General features: G+C 50.0%; 5 protein-coding genes across 5 annotated transcripts; 1 reads left to right on the forward strand and 4 right to left on the reverse strand.

The window, feature by feature from the left end:
* Window positions 1-503: 503 nt before the first annotated feature.
* COL26b_013160 (uncharacterized protein) lies at window positions 504-1,083 on the reverse strand (the record flags this gene model as incomplete). The annotated part of the gene is made up of 2 exons (XM_053185783.1): window positions 504-757; window positions 816-1,083. 2 exons carry the CDS (start codon window positions 1,081-1,083, stop codon window positions 504-506), a joined length of 522 nt encoding a protein of 173 aa, XP_053030280.1.
* Window positions 1,084-3,008: 1,925 nt separating this feature from the next.
* Window positions 3,009-4,113, reverse strand: COL26b_013161 (uncharacterized protein; the record flags this gene model as incomplete). The annotated part of the gene is made up of 2 exons (XM_053185784.1): window positions 3,009-3,824; window positions 3,922-4,113. 2 exons carry the CDS (start codon window positions 4,111-4,113, stop codon window positions 3,009-3,011), a joined length of 1,008 nt encoding a protein of 335 aa, XP_053030281.1.
* A 543-nt stretch (window positions 4,114-4,656) lies between these two features.
* On the reverse strand, window positions 4,657-5,562 carry COL26b_013162 (uncharacterized protein; the record flags this gene model as incomplete). The annotated part of the gene is made up of 1 exon (XM_053185785.1): window positions 4,657-5,562. The coding sequence occupies one exon, from the start codon at window positions 5,560-5,562 to the stop codon at window positions 4,657-4,659; it is 906 nt and encodes a 301-aa protein (XP_053030282.1).
* Window positions 5,563-11,791: 6,229 nt separating this feature from the next.
* Window positions 11,792-13,005, forward strand: COL26b_013163 (uncharacterized protein; the record flags this gene model as incomplete). The annotated part of the gene is made up of 2 exons (XM_053185786.1): window positions 11,792-11,915; window positions 11,972-13,005. 2 exons carry the CDS (start codon window positions 11,792-11,794, stop codon window positions 13,003-13,005), a joined length of 1,158 nt encoding a protein of 385 aa, XP_053030283.1.
* Window positions 13,006-16,793: 3,788 nt separating this feature from the next.
* Window positions 16,794-17,820, reverse strand: COL26b_013164 (uncharacterized protein; the record flags this gene model as incomplete). The annotated part of the gene is given in 2 exon segments (XM_053185787.1): window positions 16,794-17,660; window positions 17,674-17,820. 2 exon segments carry the CDS (start codon window positions 17,818-17,820, stop codon window positions 16,794-16,796), a joined length of 1,014 nt encoding a protein of 337 aa, XP_053030284.1.
* Window positions 17,821-20,943: the final 3,123 nt, after the last annotated feature.

The following is a 20,943-nucleotide window of genomic DNA, read 5'->3' on the forward strand; positions in this document are numbered from 1 at the left end:
GCCGAAGAGGTATGGGCGAAGTCAAGTCCGAAAGGTACTACCTTGGGTAAGGTAGGTAGGTGGGTAAGGTAAACTTCAGTCTGTCATCCAAGTGAGCAGGGCCCAGGGACCATACGGGCTATAGGGATAATGGAGGGCGCACGAATAGGACGATGATATCAAGGTCGATAAGAATAATCCGGCTCAGATAATCAAGACGACATCCCGTTTGTGTGTTTGTGTGTTCAGTGTTAACATCCATCCCTGATTTTCGCTATTCGGGCGGATACTTGCTCAGTTAGAAGTACTCATCGTCACAGCGGTACTCAACTTCGATATAAACAACCCAAGTGCAGGTAAAGGCCAAAATTGAACAAAGCAATGTTTCCATCAAGATCAGAGAAAAAGAAAATGGATTGGTCATAAATCATTCTAAGCTGATTGCTCATGTACATCTAGGTAGGTATAGAGAAACCAGAAGCCTTCCCCAAAATATCGTACACGTCGCGCCTCTCGCCGCTCCTCTAAGCAGAGCACAGCCAGGCCTCGTTGTCAACCAAATCCACCGACTTGGTCTTCTGCGTCGGGCAGATGTCACGGTCCAGACCGCAGTTGGTCGTGCCGCACCAGTTGTTCTCGTTGCAGAGCCAGACCTGGTACTTCCACACGTGGCGGTCGTAGTCCTTCTTGCAGCGGTTGACCTTGATCTTGTACTTCTGGTCGGGGCCGAACTTGTCCAGGGGGGCGTAGGCCCAGTTTTCGGTGTTCTTCGGTTGGCCTGGTTCTCTGTTAGTCCTCTGCCATATCACTGTTCAAAGCTTGGGGCCAAAACTTACTGCCGAAGATGCCGCCGTTGGAGTCGCACTTTTGCAGGACACCGATCTTGGTGAGACCCGCGGCCTTGGCGCGCTGCTGGACGTTGGCGTCGATGTGGAAGGTGTAGTACGAGAAGTCGTATTCGCCGCTGACCGGGGCGGCGTTGCAGCTATCCTGGCGGGCGACGAGGCCGGAGGCTTCACCCTCGGCCATGGCGATGGGGCTCGCGCTGCCAAAGGCGGCAAGGGAGGCCAGGGTGATGGCGGAGAACAACTGAGAGGCATGCATTGTTGCAGTGTTGTCGTTCAAAGTCAAAAGAATGTGTGGAGTAGTTGGTTGTAATGAGTGTAGTTGGTTGTTGAGTAAAGAATGTGTTGGTTTGGAGTGGTGAACTACGCGGTATCGATGGCGCGATGGCAAGCAGCCCTTTATACTACAAAATCCCAACCATCACGATGTGTCGATATTCTGCACGGGAGCGCCGAGACCACGCCTTCGCCGATAGAAGGCGCTGACTTGGCGCCAAGACCGATCAAATCGCGGCGGCATGGACGGCAGCGCTGATATGAAAGCGTCGATCATTAATGTCAAAACTTTTTTGTCCGCCCTTTCCCCCCGGGGAACGCCGTCTGGGCGCGAAAACGAGAACAAGCGTCACGCGTGGGAAGATTAAGGAGGTACGGGACCGTACAGTAACCACCGCATTGAAGATCGACCGCAGGGCTGGGGGTGCGCCGGCAATCTATTACACTTTTGCAGTTCATCCCAAACCCAGCAAGGCCTCTCGGGCCGTGCGAAGGGATCTCGACTTGATCGGCCAATGAGGCTCTCGGATCTCGCGAATTATCCCTGCGAGCGGGACCGCGTCAGCCACACTTGGAGAGCCACTGTTCTTTTTTTGTTCGCTGTAATTGAGTTGTCATGCCAAGAAACGTGACTCAAGCAGGGAGCTTCATCTGAAGTGTTTTTTTTCCTTTTCTCTTAATCGACCCGGCGACTTTTTTAGACTTGAATGATCGGAAACAAGGGCTTTGTTCAGACGGTGCCACCACGGTACAGGTTGGGGGCCTTTCTTATTGTGGAAGAGCCTGGTTGATCACGATCATTAACTCGCCCAATTAGTATGAGGCAGATCCGCCTCACTTTCAATGGGAGCGGGCACTGCTTCCTGTCCTGCCTCAACGCAATGGACCGCCCACGAGATTGCTCCTTTTGCTATTTTGTTTGAATGCGTCTTGACTCTGTTGTTTTCTTGGCCAGCTTGGCAGCTGAACGCGACGGATCAGGCGGTATAGCTCTCCTATGGTTGTTGTAAGCCGATTAATGCACTGAAGGCTATGTTCAACTAGGTAAAGCTTGTGCGGCATGCGGGATGCCGTCGTTTCTTGGGTACTGCGGTATTGAATTTAACGGCAACATTGGACTTGGCGTCCTGTCAACCGGCCCGAGTAGAGTTGTTGTCCATGCCCCCAAACGGGGGTGCTGGCATTTGGGAGGGGAGCCCCTGTTGAGCAGAAGTCTAATTCGTGGTTGAGTTGATGAAGTCCGTCTTGATGTTACTGCGTTTTGGAGGCCCTGAGTATGGATCGGGCTGTTGATGAAACCTAATTCGCTTGTCGCACAGCCTTAGGGCAGCGTGCTCACATTTCCTTTTCTTGGCTTCGAAAACTACCGTGAGCTTCCATGGAGTCGAATGCGTCGAGTCTTAGGAGACGATGACCAACAAGATAAGCTGCTTCGGGATACTGGAGACTGATTTGTGGCATTTTGCAGTTGAGCAACGTAAGGAATATGCAGGAGCGATGATTCGTCCGGTTCCTGTCAAATAACAGTCAAAAAGGTATGGCCACAGGCAAAGTTAGAAGCAAAGAAGGACGAGTGCGATGAAGCAAAACCACGCGGCCCTTTCCAAATTAAAATGTCAATGAAAATTGATAACGAGTTCGCCCAGCCTTTGCCCGTCCTGTGCCGTTCATAACTCAGGGTATTCGGGGTGGTTGTTGCATATGCGCTCCTAATCAGAGAGGTGATTTGAAGCCAGAGATGGAGACGGCCTTAGCTGTCAAAATTCAGAATGCTCCAATGAAGAAAAGGAAAGACGTGAAGAGTGGCCAGGCTGGGTATCCGCTCTTTCACGTTCATCCACATCAATGCCGTCGATGACCGCAATGCTGACCATTCCCAACAGCCAGGCTCGCAAAGCAGCGACCAGCCTAAACAAACGGCCTCCACTGCTCCTCACACCAGTCCCAAAACCTCGCAGCATACCCCAACCCGCCCTCAGCCTCAGATTTCATAGCGTTGAGAAGATCCTTCCTCGGACAATCCTCATCCGCCCGAATCCGGCCAAAGGGAATAACATAACACCCCGACTTCTCCAACGACACCTCCGGCGACAACCCGGCATACAGCTCCGTGCACCCGCCCAGCTTGGTCTCATACATCAGCGGCCCGATCAGCATCATGACCCACCCCGGCGTCCCCGCGTACGACCCCGCCCCGATGTTCCCCGGATTCTGCGCCACGCTGACGATGCCGTCGGCCCTGTACCTCACCGCCATCTCGCGGCCGAGCATCCAGTTCCCAAGCTTCGAGACGGCGTAGTTCTGCACGAGGTCTGGGGTGCCGCTTTCCAGGGTGTCGAAGTCGATGCCGTTGGTGGGCGTGCCGCCTTCGCCGAGGAAGCTGGATGTCCAGACGACGCGCACCGAGCCCTTGGGGGCCGTTGTGGCGGCTGCGCGGAGGTGGGGGATGAGGAGGTGCGTGAAGAGCTGGGCGGCGATGCAGTGCATTCCGACCATGGCCTGGAAGCCTTGTACTGTTGTCGCGCCGGGTTCCACGCCGTAGCCGCCGGTGCCGGCGTTGTTCCAGAGGACGTCGAGTTTCGTTTCCTGCTGCGCGAAGGATGCCGCGGCGGACTTTACGCTTTCGAGGTCGTTAAGGTCGAAGAGGAGCATCTTGATGCGTCCGGGGCTTTTGGGGGCTGGTGAGGCGGTGGTGATTGTCTCGATGGCCTTTTCGGCTCGTTCCTGTTGTTGGCGGTTAGTGTCAAGAACGATGGAGCGGGAGTTCATCATGCGACGAGCAGATGACGATGAGCCCTCTGATGTGGGTGTCGAAACCAACCTTGGATCTTGACGCCATGTAGATGGTAGCGCCCGTGGTGTAGAGCATCTTCACAAGTTCGAAGCCGACACCCGCGTTGCCCCCGGTGACGATGAAGACGCGGCCATCTTGCGGCGGAACATTGTCCTCGGTGAACGTGGGCGCTGGCGGAAACCACTGTGATCGCAAGTTGCGCAAAGAAGCGAGCACCATGTTGCCGGGGGCTCGTTTATGTTGACGGTATGGATTGGAAAGTGTAGACAGTGAGACACGACTCATTTGTTCAGAAAACTATGGGAAAGAGGGAGGGGACGGCGGAAGATAAAGACCCATTCCCGTGTGTGCATCGCGGCAGCACCTTTTCTTTGATGGCAATCTCCACCAGATGCGGACAACATCGATTCCCATCATTCAGATCAGATTGCTGGTTGAGAGAGCGACGCGCCGGCCAACCCCACCAATCTAGACAAAAGTGCCAGGTTGGATCCAACAAGCGTGCTTACCTTGCATGACTTCCTGCAGCTATCCCCTGTCAGCTTGCTATCTAGCCATCTGCTAGACAACCAAAGTCCCATCTGTTAGATGACTCAAGTCCGCGCGGAGTTCGGGCGGATTTCTCTGGAAAAACAGATGCAAGTTGTGAAAATCATGTTTCTTTCGATCGTAAAGGCCGCTTTTGATTCCGCCTTCTACATGCCAAGCTCATCAAGCTGGGCCGATCCCAAACCACGCCGCACTCCAAACAGATTGTTCTCATTACAAGCCAGCTGCCAGGGTATATCCTCCATCCACAGCAAGCGTTTGTCCGTTCAGGTACTGATTGCACGCAAAGTACAGCACCGTAGCCGCCATATCCTCATCCTTGCCCGGGCGTTGCGCCGGCACCTTCTCCGCGTACTTCTCCTTGGGGATCTCGCTCTTCTGCTGATCGTCGGATGGCTTCTTGGTGGTCATCTCCGAGGGAAAGACGCCCGGCGCGATGCTGTTGATGCGGATCTTGAGGCCGTTGGAGGCCACCTCCTCGGCGAGCATGCGGTTGACGTGGATGGTGGCGGCCTTTGAGGCGTTGTAAGAGAAGTGGTGCTGCGACTTCTTGATCATGCCGCTGATGCTGCTGATGTTGATGATGGTGGAGGACCAGCCCTGCTGTACCTCAGTGGCCTTCTGCAGCAGGGGCAGGAACGAGGCGGCCACGTAGTATACGGCCGCGACGTTCGTCTTGTAGACCTCAGTCCAGTCCTCAAAGTCGGCCTTGTCGCTCTCAAAAAGGGACTTCTTCATGTCATGGGCGTCATCGCTCTCGACCTCGACTGGGGAGCTGGAAACACCGGCGTTGTTGACGAGTATATCGAGAACCTTTTCGCGGGACGTGATTTCCTGGACAAGCATCTCAATGTCGTCCTTCTTGGTGACGTCGGCCTGGATGGGAACGATCTGGCCGGCGATGTTCTTGCCGTAGGTCTCGACGGTGTTGGTGAGCTTCTCGCGGTTGCGGGAGGTGATGTAAACTTTTGCGCCGTTGGCAGCGAGGGCCTGTGTTGCCATCAGACCGATGCCGGTGCCGCCGCCGGTGACGAGGGCGACTTTGCCGGTGAGGTCGAAGAGGTGGCTGCGAGTGAAGAGGTCGTTGCCCTCTGGGCCGGCGGTCTTTTGAGACGACATTCTGGTTTGGTTGTGCTGGAGTGGGTTTGGGCGAAGTGCTGCGTTGCGCGGTGCTTTTCTCGAATATTTCAAGGTATCACAAGTGGTGATGGATGTGGAAAAGGACAACGAAGAGGATGGGGTGAGGTTGTTGATGTTGCAATTATATCTGGCCGCGAGGCGGAGGCGGCACGGAAGAGATGATCTCATCGCTGTCTAAGGGCGCCAATTGAGGCAGGCGAGCGTGCGGCAGGTCGCATGTTGGACGCATTGGCGAAAGCAGGAGCTCATGGCACTTCTTGTAGCTTCCCCTCGCCATCGGCGTTCGCCCTGGGCCATCGAAGGCGTGCGCGGGCTACGTATCCGTAAGGTGAGAGCTGAGGTCGGATGAGGTCAGTCGATGTTCCATGACGACACGGCTTCGCAATGGATCCCTGTGCCATTGGCGTCCCGTCGTTAGTGCCTGTCGCGGAGAGAAACATCCGCTGAACGTTCGGACGCGGGGGCTAGACCAGCGCTGGTGGGGGCGCTGTAGCTTCTCCCATTGGCTGACCTGGATGGTGACTGGAGCTGCTGCACGTAACCGCAACGGCCTGCCACCACTGACAGGAGGTAGTAAGGTACCCCGCGGGTTTGCCCTGTAGCTGTCGCCAGAACTCTAAGTCAGCTGCCTGGTACGTATCTTTGATCACAACACCATTGTGCGCATCGCCATTTATTTTATGAAATTCATTAAATCTCAGTAAGATTAGCTGGCTAGTAGAGATATCGATCGAGAACGACAACGACGAGGGCGATGACATTAGGGAGATAAAAAACACCACGGCAGATACAGTTACCATACCGCCTTCAAGGCAGCCAGTAATTGAACCTATGCCTACGGTATTTGAGCTCCTCAAGACGTTCATCGCACCACTTATCTAGCTTCTTAACCTCTTCGTCGTCGCTCTCATAGCGCTCCCGGTCTATCATCCGCATGATATCAACACAAACATCCATGGCGTCCTCGCCACAACAAAGCGGGCAGAGAAAGTAGCTTCCACCATCGTCAGGCCAACAAGCCCCGAACCTGTGGGTATCCTGGATCTCCCAGCCTTGTCTGCTTGCTGTGTACAACCAGCGTAGTTCACCGCAAGTCGAGCAGTTTCCCCCTTTCATGAATGCAATGATGTGTCTGACCTCGACGTCGCACCAGATTCCAACAAGATGGTCCTCTTCTTCAGGAACGGAGCCAAGGTCGATTAAAATTTCGTTGTCTGGGGTGACTTCAGGTATTCTCCATGGTCGGGGCTCTTCATCACCTTCCTTCATCTTCACGTAACCGTCTTTCTGGTAAGGATTGTAGATATGATGTTCGTAGGCCCGTGTGTACTTGAGTTCTCCACAAGTATCCCAATCGGTTATCTCGACGCAAACGAGGAGACATGGGCCGTTGGTCTCGCGAACTGAGACTGGCTGGAGAAGAGCACAGTAATCAGGTGCATATTCAACAATCTCGATGATATCGAGCCACAGCTCCAGGGGCAACTGCGTGCCTTTGCTGGATGTGATGCAGGCGGGGGACTTTTTCACGAGCGACTTGACGTAGCTCGCGGGCCACTGGTTACGCTCGAGCAGCAAAACTGGGAGCCGATCTGAGATGTCCGCGACCCTAGACTGGGTAACTGGCTTCAGGGTGACTGGATTCATCGTTGAAGAGAATATGTGGTATATTTCGCGAGTGCGGGAGTTAATGATGAGTGATTGCTTTGTGGAGGTGACAGAAGAGTCAAAATTACATTTTCGAGGGTTATTAAAATTATTTGTAACTAGGACTATCCAGGTTTGAAAAGATTGTTCTAGGTCTGGGAACTCCAAGGGTGCGGGTTCAGCATGGAGAAATGGCCACCCTGCACCTTCCACCTCTACTCCATTGATGTCCCATCTTCTCCCAGTCTCTCATTTTCTCGCCTCAATCCAGCAACCAAGGCGTTGACCTCCGCTGTTCTCGATAAAGAGCTCGTCGCCAGCACTCGTGTGCCATGTGTCGCCCATTTCCCCGGAATTGCTCATCTGGTGGGAATGAAACAGGAGCATAACGTCCGAGTTTAAGGTGGCAATAGGCTGGCTTCCTGTGATTAATGCGTGTTTTTTGGCCTCGGCAGAGATTTCCTCGACTGCGAGGTGGTAGAATTACACGTCCGATTGTTCTCTGTTGGGGTGTCTCAGGTCGGGGCTCTGCATATAGGCCTTGATGCCTTCGACGGGAATCCGACCGCGGTCCCTGAGAACGTAGTGATAACTATGATATGATATAGGGAAGAACTAGCTAGACGCTAGGGTACTAGAGAGGGCTATATAGCAGCCTCTAGTACTTACTCATAAGTTATAGGAGTAGTAACTAAGTAGTAGGGCTTATTAATACTCCCCTTTAAGCTTTATAGTACTAGCTAATATATAAACTAACTACTTTAGCTAAAATTACTCTTTAAACTAAAAAACTGGAAAATAAAGAGTTTTTAACTATTTGATAACTTAATAAAATGTTGAACAATCTTTAGCTTCTAATTAGTTTAAAAGGTTTAAATTAATCCTTCTCTAAATTAGTTAATATCCTCTATTTTATTCTATTATATTTAATTAAAACGTTTTACTAATTTTAATACTTTAATAAATTTAATAAATTTATAAAAACTTAAGCTTTTTATAAAGCTATTAGTAAGTATTTTACTACTTTTAATCTAATAAATTATAATAGTTTTATTATAAATAGCTTTTTAAATAATTCATTTATAATAGAGGTTAATATAATAAGTTTCAGCTTTATTAAAAAGGTTTTTAATATTAATATATATATTAATATTATTAGTAAAGAGAATAATAAGTATAAAGATCTTCTGATTAAAGAGTGATTTAACTATGTAATATAGCTACTTTATAGTAACTACTATAAGTATTAAGTTGGTATATTTAGCTTTAGTTAAACTAAAACTAATAAAGGTTTATTTCTTTAACTTTTAAGTAATTAAACTATTAGTAAAATAAATAATATAACTACTAATTAAAATATAAGAAAGCTTATTATTTATAAAGGATAAATCTATTATAATATATGAACTATAGTTAATTTTTAAGTTAGGATTACTAAAGATAATATTACAATAAATAGTTCTCTTAAAATACTAAAAGAAATACTTTATAATATAAAAGTAAGCCTCAAAAAGCTTAATATCAGCTGGGTTTACTAATAGTATAAGATATATTAAGATATATTAAGATATATTAAGATATATTAAGATATATTAATATATAATATTCTTTTATAATAATAATAATAATAATAATATAAGAGTAATAATAACGCTTAACTTACTTTAATATTGTATATAAAACAAACTAATAAAGTTTAAAGTATAAAATAATATATAAAAATACTCTATTTATTATAACTTATAACTATAATATTGATTATATAACATATATAGTTATATAAGTACTTTATATAACTAGTAGTTTAGTAGGTTATATTTTAAGTTATTTTTCTCCTTACTTTTCCTTACTAAAAGATATAACTTACTAACTATAATAATAGGAATTATTATAATATATTTATTCCTTTATTATTATTTATATAATTAAACACTTATAAATACTTAAGATTATTATTTTTTATTATAATATAAGTGTCACTGGCTAGAGCCCGGATTGATATCTCCGGCTTCGCCGGAGCAGTTACCGAGATCCGGCTCCGTTGGACCCACTATTCTGCCGCAGTACGCCGCCTAACCCGGCCTGCTTCACCGCTTTTAGGTGCCTACCCTTGTAAAGTCCTTTCTTCCTTCTTCAGCTTAGAATAGTCAATCGACGGCACCTCTACGCTGAACAAGCCTAGGGGCCAGCCCCTTACAGGTTTATAACCTATAAAAAGTTTTTTAATACTTCTTTAAATAATTTTAAATCTATAGAAAACTATATAAATAAAATAAAAGAACTTATAAATAATTTATTTTATAATTAGCTTAAACTACTTGATTAAGTAGTTATAGCTTATATACTTAATAATCTAAATAAAATTTATAAAGCTTTTATAACTTCTATAACTTAGTCTCTTAAGACTAACTTTTCTATTTATAATTTAGACTCTTGATACATTAATTTTATAGATAAATATAAGAGAAAAAGTAATAAAGAAGTGATTAATAATATTATTATTAAGAATAAAAAAAAAACTAAGAAAATAAGCACCAAGAAAATAAAAATAATAAAAATAAAAATAAAATAAGTAAAAAACCTAAAAAAAGTAAAACAGTTTGTATTATAAACATTATAAAACAATAAACTATACTAAAGAAAACTATACTTTTCTATATTTTAAAAAAGTATTTAGTTAATAGAAAAACCTCCTATTAGTATTATTAATATTAAGGAAAAAAAAAGAAGTAGTTAATATAACTATTATTAATAATATTACTTCTAAAACACAAAAGTTGCTGTTTGTGCCGCCGTTTTTGGTGGAAAGTGCCGCCGTTTTTGGTGGCATTGGCAGTGAGGGAAACCGGTGGTCAGGTGCTCAAGCCAGGTACTAAATACATCGCTGCTGCCAACCCAGCCCCACTGTGCCCCTCGTGCGAAAGTGGCCTGTGGAGTATTTCACAGCAGGTGTTTGCTTCCTCTCATTTCGGGCCACTTCGTCGCCCTGGGTCGTGATTCTGTTCCTCCCAGCTATCTTGCTTGTATGGCACTCGGAGCCTAAACTCACTTTGACAATGGCTCTCCCCTTGTTTCTCAAACCGGCTCATGCCCGGTATAAAGTGAGGCAACACGTCTGCCGAACACGTTTGCTGTTCCGCGCAATTGCCGGCCCTGCTTTTTCAGTACCTCGACGAACAGTTTCTCGCCCAAAACACACGGCTCCCGATGACTTCTGCTCCTGCAACTGGAAACCTCGAGCTTGACGTGGATTTCATCAAGCAATTCACTCAACAAGAAGCACAGGATCGGCAAAAACAGCGCCCGGTGCCTTTGTCTGCCGACGAGCACGATGCTCTTCGGAAGGAGCTTGAAACAGTCCGCTTCATCCAGCCGAAGCTGGCAGATGAATCCAAGATCAACATCTCGGTCGTATGCAGAAAATGGAAAAGGTAAACCACTGAAAGTCCATCACGGCATGCCACTGCTAATCTTTGGCACGGGTAGGTACTGCGAAGAGCAACAGTGGGACGACTGGCGAGCGGCTCTCAAATCGGTGACCCGACAGACGACGATGACCTTTTTTTTTCGAGTATGCGAATGGTCTGCGGGCGCGATCAAGTCATGGGGCACTACCCAGGTATACATTCGCCAATTTCAACAACTGTACACGTGCGTTGCCGGTTCTTACCTGGATCGGAACGACATGAAGGAGCTTTACAAGGTACCTTGCCCACCTTATGCAGTTAGCTATTTTCCCACAAGACTGATATGGCTTTGGCTAGTTTCACCACCGAGTTCTCATACCCCGTTTTGAGCTACGAGCACCGAACACCAACGGCAAGCCCGTCCTTGCCGCTGATAGTCTGCGCGCCATTTTGATGTTCAACATCGCTTATGACGTCGGAATCTTCCGATCAGAGGGTCAGCGTATTCAGTTGGCTTGCTGCTATCAGCTCCTCTGCTATACCGGCGCACGACCTGCCGAAATCGTGCATGCTGAAAGACGGGAGTCTATGGACGAGAAAGACGCGGCGCACAACGACAGCAACAGCATGGCGCAGGACGAATGTTCTTCTCCGCTCACTAAGCTTTTGCTGCAGGAGACTGTTGGTCGAGGACGCCCCAAAGCCTTGTGTTACGAGGACATACACATGATGATTGTGCGTCATCCTGCGACTGGACGGGCTATACCGGCGATGGCAATTAAATTCATCCACCACAAAGGCGCTGACAATAAACCTAAACCGTGAGTATATACAACGGGGTCGTGGCGCTCCCTTCGTTTCTGGCGGTTTTCGCCATTCCCTCCGGGCCCCTTTTCTCTTGCGCAATCCGCATGCTAACCGTGCGAAGTACCGTGTTTTTCTTCACCCCTGCGAAGAAGCTCATTTTCTGTGCCGTCAGCACTGTGATCGCTCTAGCACTTCGAGATCAGGCCTTCGATGCGCCAAGCTTGACGAACGCGACGGCGGTGCTGCGAACGCGAGTACAAGGTCCGGTCCAATCCATAGCATTGCGGTGGAAGCAATCGATGTTGAAAACACCGCTATTCCGAAAATACCACGACGCCGAGCTTTCAATGGACGAAGCGATGACTTATTCCAAGTTGAGAGATGACATGCATCGACAGAGCCTTGACGCTGGCTTCGAAAAAGCATGGACGCCGAGATTTGCCCGGAGAGGAGCAGCGAACGCGGCCAATGGTGAGTCGGCGCCAGCAATCATTTTCGAAGACTGAGGTTAACAATCTCAACTCTAGGAAACGCCTCTGATTCTGTTCGCGACCAGATGATGCGCCACGATCCCAAATTCGCCACCTTTCACGGCGCTTATCTCAACGAGAACGTCAATTTCGACCTGCAGAATACTTTCCTCGAAGAAAAGACTGAACAGCAGTTGTACAAAGTGTTCGCCCATGTGAGCCTAACACGGGATCCTCGCGCAACGAAAGACATGGTGCCTCAGGAAGTTTGGGACCATCTACCAGACGATCCTCAAATTTTGGAATTGGAGCAGCAACGACAAGCGTTGAAGGGTGGCCAGCATCGCGTGCAAGGCATGCCACAAGAGCCGAAGATTCGACAGCTGACGGAAATGATCCGCACCAAGCAGGATCAGCGTCAAAAAAAGGTTGCCGAGGCGTATCGCCGTTACTATTTCTACAACCGTCCTACTTGGGACATCGAGAGGCAGGCACGTGGCGATGAAGACGAGGAGTACACTGAACCGGCCATCGACTTGTCAATCCCTGAGCGTGCTAGACTGGCCCAGATTCTTTGCCATCAACCAAGCAATTGTACGTACGACGACTTCACCGAGCTTTGGATAGAAGCTATCGACCTGATGGTTGGACTGTTCGGCAAAAGGGAGACGCGCAGACAAAATCGCCTTCGCAGAGGTCGCCAATCTCAACTTCATACTGGTCAGCAACCTGGCGCCAATATCATTCCCACCATTCTGGACCGGAATCAGTGTCCCGATTGTGTCGGCGATGAAAGACTTACGATACAGGAGCGAACCTTCAAGTACTGCCGGCCGACAGTGCGTAATGACCACTTCGACGACCAGCATCTCAAAGAACGTGAGCGCACTGTCCAGCTTGGAGGAGTCATACGGTGCAACCACCCTCAATGTCGAGATAAGCCAGAATACCAAAAGATGGATTCGTTGGATATGTTCAGAAACCATGTCAAGGCTAAACACAATATCTCGCTAAGAACAACGGAACAGACTACGCAGAGACGGGCGAAGAAGGTCCAGCAGAGGAGGATGGTCAAGCAAAGATCTGTATGAGGTTTGCACAAAGAATGACGCATTTCATATGTACCCAACAAAGCTCACGAGGACGGATCGATTTCTAAATTACCCAGTTATCTCTAGCATAGAAAATAGACGATATGCATAGATATTGCATCCAGCGGAGGGGATTGATTCATGCAACAGGCCAATATAGATATCAATATCCTTCGATGACTTGTTGCTGCTGCGGGCGGTTGTCAACATGGCAACTCTCGCCCCATTTCCTGCCTGTTCCTTCATTCAAACTGTACATTCCGCAGCAATCAGTGCATGGTCGCGGGCATTGTGAGGGTTCAAGCTTCCGTGGCTCTTCAACAGGAAGATGAGATGCTCGCAGGATCAGGTTTAGCTAGATACAAGACGTAGCGCGAAGAACAGGAGAGAGAGGGCGCACTGCTTGCAGCGGCGCGTCGCGGCTGGGAAAGGGGCTCGCCATGACTCGCGATACCCTCAGCACACCCTGGCATAAGGTCCCGTGCCTGGTCCCGTGACAGGTATTCACATCTTCGAAGAAACCAAATCGTACTCAGTACCTACTCCCCACATGCAGCGATTCTGCCATCTCCATAATTATTCTGCCGTCCCGCAACTATTCAAGACCCACCTGGTTTTCTGCCGTCTCCAGCAAACCATTCCAAATCCGTCGATTCTGCCACATCTACTCATATTCTGCCATACCCACTGGTATTGTCAGATTGAAGAGGCTTAAAGCGGCATCAGGCACGGGCTCGGCGGTATCTATTTTCGCCAGGGCCTGAGGCAGCAATGGAGGCCCCTACCCCTACTCCCAGGCGTCCAGGAACGCCCTAGACATACCTAGAGAGAACAGATGAAGATACGCATTTTTGAACCCCAATTCGACAGGTATTCTGCCGTCTACGGAATGGAACAGTGTGACGAATTGACGATTGAAACCTCTTGATGAATCAACATCACGGTGCGACGCCTTAAGTAGCGACCTGTCTGCTGTTCAAGTCCATTCTGCTACCTGGTTCAACAATGGAAAACAGCTTTATTGACAAAAGGATGAAGGGAAACACAGTGGCCTGCGTTGTTGGAAGGAGAACAGGTCCTCCACCCGTCGAGACGGATTTTCTGCTGTCTTCATGAACGTTCTCGTGTTTCAACGACTCCTACAAGCTCACAACAATTCCAGGTCTTTTCGCTACTTGAAGGGAAAGCCTTCGGTTATTCTGCCGCCCCACCCCTACTACGCTAGACCACTTATGTCTTTCTGCCGTACCCACCTCGACTTCCTTTCGCTTTCATGTTCTGCCAGCTGTGTTGAATTTTCTGCCGTTCCTAATCTTAGTTCTGCCGCTCCCCCTTTGCTTTCTGCTAGACCACACATGTACCATCTTCCTGCCGTCTCCACTCACGTTCCACTTAATCTTTCTGCCAATTTTGCAGAATTTTCTGCCGTTCCTGGTTTGCATTCTGCCGCCCCACCTGCCATATTGTCAAGCAATCACATTTTTCCTCTGTTCTCGGTGTCCGCCCACACGCGGGCTCATTGCTTCTCGACATTATGGTCTGACGCAATCACCCATTTCGCGCATGCGTCACTGCCCTTTCCCGTAACAATCACGGGTAACAAGCTAGGGGGCATGAGAAATATATGCGGTCAAAAGCACGAACGAATCATGGCCACCAGACATCAATGAAAATCTCGTAGAGATGGGCAGACAAATTGCGCTGTTTGGCAAGCCTCCTGTGCAAAAAGCCTCCCAAATTCGGACCATCGACAACATGAAAGAGTCCGGGTAGGTTTGTACTAAGCTGCAAGCCATGCCTGGACCAGAATGAAGTTGCAATGTGATCTTTGTACTACCTTGAGGAGTTGTGAGGGTCACAGCTCCTACGTAAGGGTGCGAAAACAATCCACAAAAGCTCGACCGCACCAGACCTACCAAGAGATAACCGAAGATGCGATCGAGCGAGACCGATACTGCTGGCGGTGGCTGGCTGGCGACCACTACTCAAGCCGCATGCCGGGCCAAGGAACGCGTGAAGCCCATTGAGGATAACGATAAAGTTCTGGTGATGACAATAGGCAAACAGATCAAAGAGCTACATACGGCGATTAAGATTATGGTCGATGAGTGGAGGAAGTCGGAATGATGGAACAGGAGCGTTGAGACAGAGCTTCGCGTACATAGTCGAGCCGAAGCTAGTCAAGTACAAGCTGCAAACGGTGAAGGAACCTGTGGAGGACGAAAGCGCCAAAACAAAGGAAACCTCGAATCACTGGCGACAGCGGCGGCGACATGGAATAGCCCGGGTGCGTCATATGTGGACGTCGCGCGAAGCGGCTTTGGCTTGCAAGCACGCCGATCGGATTCAGGCGGCAGTGGAAAAGGAGACCAGCGTGATGCATGCCACAGGGCAGCTGGCGGTGTCGCGCCATAGCAGGAGACCCAAGGAACCGATACTGGACTCAACCTGGTCAAGAATATCGCGGAGATGAGTTTCGGTTATGGAACGCAGATGCTGCGAGACGAGCTCTGTCCCGTGAAAACCTGCAACGTGAAGCGAACCGAGGTGTTGGATGAGAAGGTAATGTCAGGGCCGAAGCGGCGGAAGCAGAGACCGCGGTTGCCAAGGTATCTTGGCTCAGCAACAAGACATGCCCAAGGCGTAAGGCCCCATGGTTGTTGTATTCGTGGCCAGGGCCAGTGATGTGCGTAGACTGGTCCCCTAGGGATTCTTCCACGTCAGATGGGAGTCCGGCTCGATGATGGCATTTGAGCGGCGGCCACGCCCCAGCAGTGCTACAACTGCCTGCAGATCACGAAGCACAAAGCATACCAGTGCACAAGCACTGAGGTATGCGGACGCTGTGCCAGTACCGTGGGACGATCGTGAAGTGTGTGCCAGGGCTTCTTGCTAGGCCTTGAAAGGTGGCTGATGTCCATTTTGCTATGCATAGTCACCTGCTTCCAAGAATCTCCTTCACCGTCTCAATGTCCCCTGAGAATAACTACTCCATCGCCTTCATCTCGACCTGTTGACTTCACTGACAACTTGCTGCCCTTCTCCAACTTCGGTGTCCGTCTGCGCTTGTTCGGCACAAGCTGCGTCAGTGGTGCGCTCTTTCGAAACAGCATGTTTTCCTCCCGCATGTCTCTGTCCACAACGCCTGGTGATGGATCGCACGCAACGACCGCATCGCCATCTCTCCTAGGTGTCCGTGTTCACCGTCTACACTCCCTATCGCGTAGAGATCATGTCCTCCCCACGACAGAAATGTCATGTACGCCACGTAGACTCAGTGGTCGCAGTAATAGATCCTGTTCAGCGGCTGAAGGTCGATCGTCCCAAGAAACACAGGCACATGTATACCTTGGATAGGCCGTAGACGCTCGTAAACCGCTACCTCGTCCTCAAGGTCTATGATGAACGCCCGTACTGCGCCCTTGCTGACAAAGGTGCAGCTGTACGCAAGCAGGCTTATTTTGAACAAGACTCCTCGCGCACCGCCTTGTCCCAAAGGTGTTATGCCATCGTCTAGGGTCTGCTTCAGCTGCTTTCTGAAAAGCTTCACGAACCCATTGCGGTTGATTGGATGACAAGCATCAGCGCGGCTACTGCCGTGGTTGTAGCCGCAGTCATCGCTCGGCTTCCTGCAGTGAAGGAGAATGTTCGGGCACCCTGAGTCCAGGACGTCGCCTCCAACGAGGCCTAGCAAGCATTTCTGCGTGCAGTACGACCTGTGTCTATTCTTGCCTGCCCCTCCCCCCTTCCCCCCCCCCGCCCTTCACCACCACCTCGCGGCCGAAGCGCTAGAAGCCGCTCACTGCGTCGGGGTCCTTGGCTATCCTGACCGCCCTGGCTCTGGGGATTCCCTCCGCGAATCTGCCTTCCTGTAGGCGTACGCGTGCTTGGTACATCCCGTCTCGACTCGTCATCCGATGATTCAGATGATTCATTCGGGTCCTTTGTGACTTGCTCCTTTGTATGCCGGTCTCTTGCATGTCCTCGCCTCGTCTTTCGGCTAAGCACGGAGATCTGTCGACGTCCTTGTACGCCTTTGGTTCGTATCCCGGCGGGCTCTCCGATGGCTGCATTTCACCATCCGGAACGGACCGCAGCGTCGTCTCGAAGTCTTCCGCCCACGTGGGCAACTCGTCCATAGCTCTGCGCCGCTCGTCCTGCCCATGTGGCGATCGTTCGCCTGGCATACTCAGAGCAATCAGACTGAAGGCCAGATACTGAGCAACTGCCGTACAGAGGTGGGCATGCTCGGGGTGAGCTTCCGTCTCCGCAGATGGCTCTGCCAGATGATAGAAGAGTGTCTCAGGCTCGCGCCAGTCAAGCTTCAAGAAGACGATTGCCTCGCCCGTCGTCAGCAAGCCGTGCTCGAGTCCGCCTTCGATCATGTAGTGATAGGTCTGTGTGATGGTGGCGGCCGTGAGTCTCTCCGCATGATACTGAAATCGTGCATCTGGGTCGACTGACGTGGGGATTGTTTTCCGGTTGACCACCTCTTTATATATGTTCATCGGGCGCAAACCGAGGCGAAGATGCGGCGCGGTCAGTTTATGCGGGGGCTTGTATTCGGAAACGTAGAGCATCGTGCGACTTTCCGAGCCGACAGTTTCGGAGCGGTAGATGCAGATCTGATCGGCTCGTAGCTGTTTGAGGTCGACCTTGCTGTTGTACGGTGTAGAGGGTGGGTGTCGATGGGACGTTGCGGTTGACGACCTCCTCGGCCGTGTCACTGATCGCATGCGGGTGATTCTCGAAGACGATGCCGTTTCCCGAATCGAACGCGCTTTTTACTTCTTCCACCTTCTTGAGTTCGTCCATGATGGCTCGAACGGGGTCCTCGACGCTGTTGTGCAGGAAGTACTCGAGGGCCTTCTCGTCGGTGATTTTGCGCCGGGCGATTCTGTTTCCCAGACCGGACCGGACCGATCGGCTCTCGAAACAGCGTCGATCGGAGGGGAAAGTGTCGTAAAGGATGCCGAAGAAGATGCGTTGTTGCTGCAGAAAGTTGGTCCATGGCTAGAGATTGGCCGGGCACCACTTCTGGCGCGGATTTGTGATGGAACCCTTGGAAGTCAATCTACGGTCGATTTCGACGGTAAATTTGCTGTAAACGAGGGAATGGCAGATTCGTCGAGCGAGGTGGGTCGGGTTTGTTGCTCTGTCTCGTCGGCACGCTGTTGTTCTGCTTCGGCGCGCCGTCGTTCTTGCTGTCGCTGGCGTTCTGCCGCCTCGGCGCGCTGTTGTTTTGAGTCGGCGCGTTGTCATTCTTGCTGCCGTTCTCGCTCTGCCGCCTTGGCCCGATCGTCCGCTTGTTGCAGAAGCCTAGTCAATTCCTCTACGCTTCTCGGTTCGCCTATAATGCCTGCGGCTGACGTCTTGATAAGAGCTGTTTTCTAGCAGAGCTCTTCAACGACAGGACAGACAAAGCGTGGGATTTAGGCGTAGCCAAGTGACGGAACTACATAAGTACTCAGAACCGTCTCATACAAATGAGGGGTCCCTTTTTTTGTACACATGGCTCAGCGGTACAGTTCTAGGTTCTGACACCAAGCCATTGGGGTGGATCCATTTGCGTTACGGGCTACGGATACGCCATCTTGGCAGGCACGCCACGTTCCTGGCATCAGAACCTTGGCCCGTGCTTGGTAACCCCCAATCGCGCTCGTCATTCGCTCGTCCCACGTCGATCACCGTGGCAAGAGCCCGGCGAGGTAAGAGGCCATGATCAGGGCTTGCGGAGGCTTCGAGCACGGTTCACTTCGGCTTAATGCGTCACGACATTCCAATAATGACAACAAGCACCATTGTTGAGGACGGAGGGCGCGTGTCTCGTTGTTGGAGGAGTGCGTCAGGCAATGGCAGAAAGTGTCGACCTCAACAGAGCATGCGACACCTAAGAAAATGCCACCTCCAGGACCGAGAGCACGAGAGCGGTTCCGTAAGCATGAGGGAATGGGTTGACGCCTCCATCTCACGAAGTCGTGGATAATGGCAGGTCAGGAGCAGAAAGCTTATGGAGTTTCTCCAATTATTTATCAGGAGACTTGCCACTTGCGCATGAAGCTTCGATGTCTCTGCGTTGAGTAGACAACACGTCTACGTCATTTTAGCGACTCCTTCCGTCCAAGAGTGTCAACAGCGCCAACCGAACGAAGGCAACGGCAGGAAGTAGGCAAACACAGAGCGTCAAATGCTATCAGATCGGATGCTAGGAGGGGAGGGAAAGTGGCAAGCAATTGAGGCAGTGAATTTTGGCCTGCGATCGATCATGAGACGAACGACTCAGGAGCACTGCATGATCAGCCTCAAGAACAAAGAAAACACCTCATTCGCACCGCTTTGAACATTTTGTCTGCTAATTTTGCCAAACAGACGACGATAACATACGGACGCGAGGGAGAGAGACATCAGAGGTGGACATCATTATCAGCGACAGTTCTGCAAGTAGTGCTAAGGTGATCTGAAGTGCCAATCCTCCACCGCATAGGTGCATTGCCGCCAAACTTAAATCACCCAGATGTATCCTTCTCTTCGCTCGGGCATTCTTTCTCCTCAAAGTCCATTGGTGACTTTGCTACCAGGATAGGGTAGACCCCTTTCTTTACAACTTTAGCATGGAAAGACTACGGGGTGATCGAACTCACCAACTCAGCTCTAGATTTGGGGAAACTATTGTCGTTCGACGACGAGTACTCGTAATGCCTGTTCTTGTAGCGGACTTGGATGTACACATCGGCTCCGTACCGGCGTCGTATCTGCTCACAACGCCACATGATGTTTTTGGCCGCCTTGTCGCAACTTTCGTTGGTTCTATCTCTTTTCTTTGGTGGATGCTCACGGGAAGTCATGTCGATATGACATTTACGGATTGTACTGAGGGATAGCCGAGTTCAAAGTATGTAAGCAGACAAGGTGCTTAGATAGTGCGCCGTTGCAGGAGGATTGAACTTTGGTTCCCGAGTTCGAATACCTTGTCATCTTGTCATGTGCCTTGTGGCAGCACATCAATTTTCAAGCAGGTGTACCGCACATGTAAGGAGCACAAGGTGGCATTGAGCTGCATCCGTTTGATTACGAATTGTCGTTTCCCTAAGCCTCTGTTTGTGGACGTTTTCAGGGCGACAGTGACAGAGAGTGTGCTTACTCCATGCTTGCTCCGCATTTTACTGCTATGCTCTTTGCGACCAGCCATAGTCAGCTCTTGCTGCGTATGCTAAAGGGGGGAACGTGGGTCAGCCGCGGACGCAAGTATGTACATCGACCTGAACGTAGACAAGCTCGATGGAATGGAACTTGAAAGCCGAAATCATCTGCCCAGATTCAAATGCCCGTGTCAGTGACCCTGCCGATCGTGCACGAAAGTAGACCGTGGCTGGCAGCACGATGACAAGATACATCGCCTCTAATCATCTGCACTAAGTGAAGGTCCTTGCCAGTCATTGGCAGGCGAGAAAACCATTGATTGGAACTGAAGATGTCCTGGTGATGCTGTACTGTACCTGTCTCACTCAGGAAAACATAGTCAGGAGGAGAGGAAGCAATAGCAGGACAGGTCTACGAAAGTGAAGGAGACCTCACATGAACCTAGTCTCACCCGGCATTAGGTTCGTCCGATGTCATGGGTGGACTGGCAGTACGAAAGAAGCTCGTGCTTCTCCCGCCATGGTATACTGTATACATACTACATTATTGTCGGCACCTTTGAAAAGAACGGCATTGCCCAAGGGGGGGTATGGTTTTAGCATACACTGCATGGCAACAATCCCAACTCAGCACAGACAAGCCAAAGGCACATTATAGACTGGCCGAGGACCTATGTAATGTTGGAACATGGGAACGACCTGAGCATGCTCGGCGCCTACCAGAAAAGGATGTATCATTTCTACGCCCAGCATGGCGTGCTGCCGTACATAGAGGCAAAATATCTCAGATGTGAGAATG

The sequence above is a fragment of the Colletotrichum chrysophilum genome, assembly GCF_026319265.1.
Source record: "Colletotrichum chrysophilum strain AFK26 chromosome Unknown scaffold_208, whole genome shotgun sequence".
Lineage (NCBI taxonomy): Eukaryota > Fungi > Ascomycota > Sordariomycetes > Glomerellales > Glomerellaceae > Colletotrichum > Colletotrichum chrysophilum.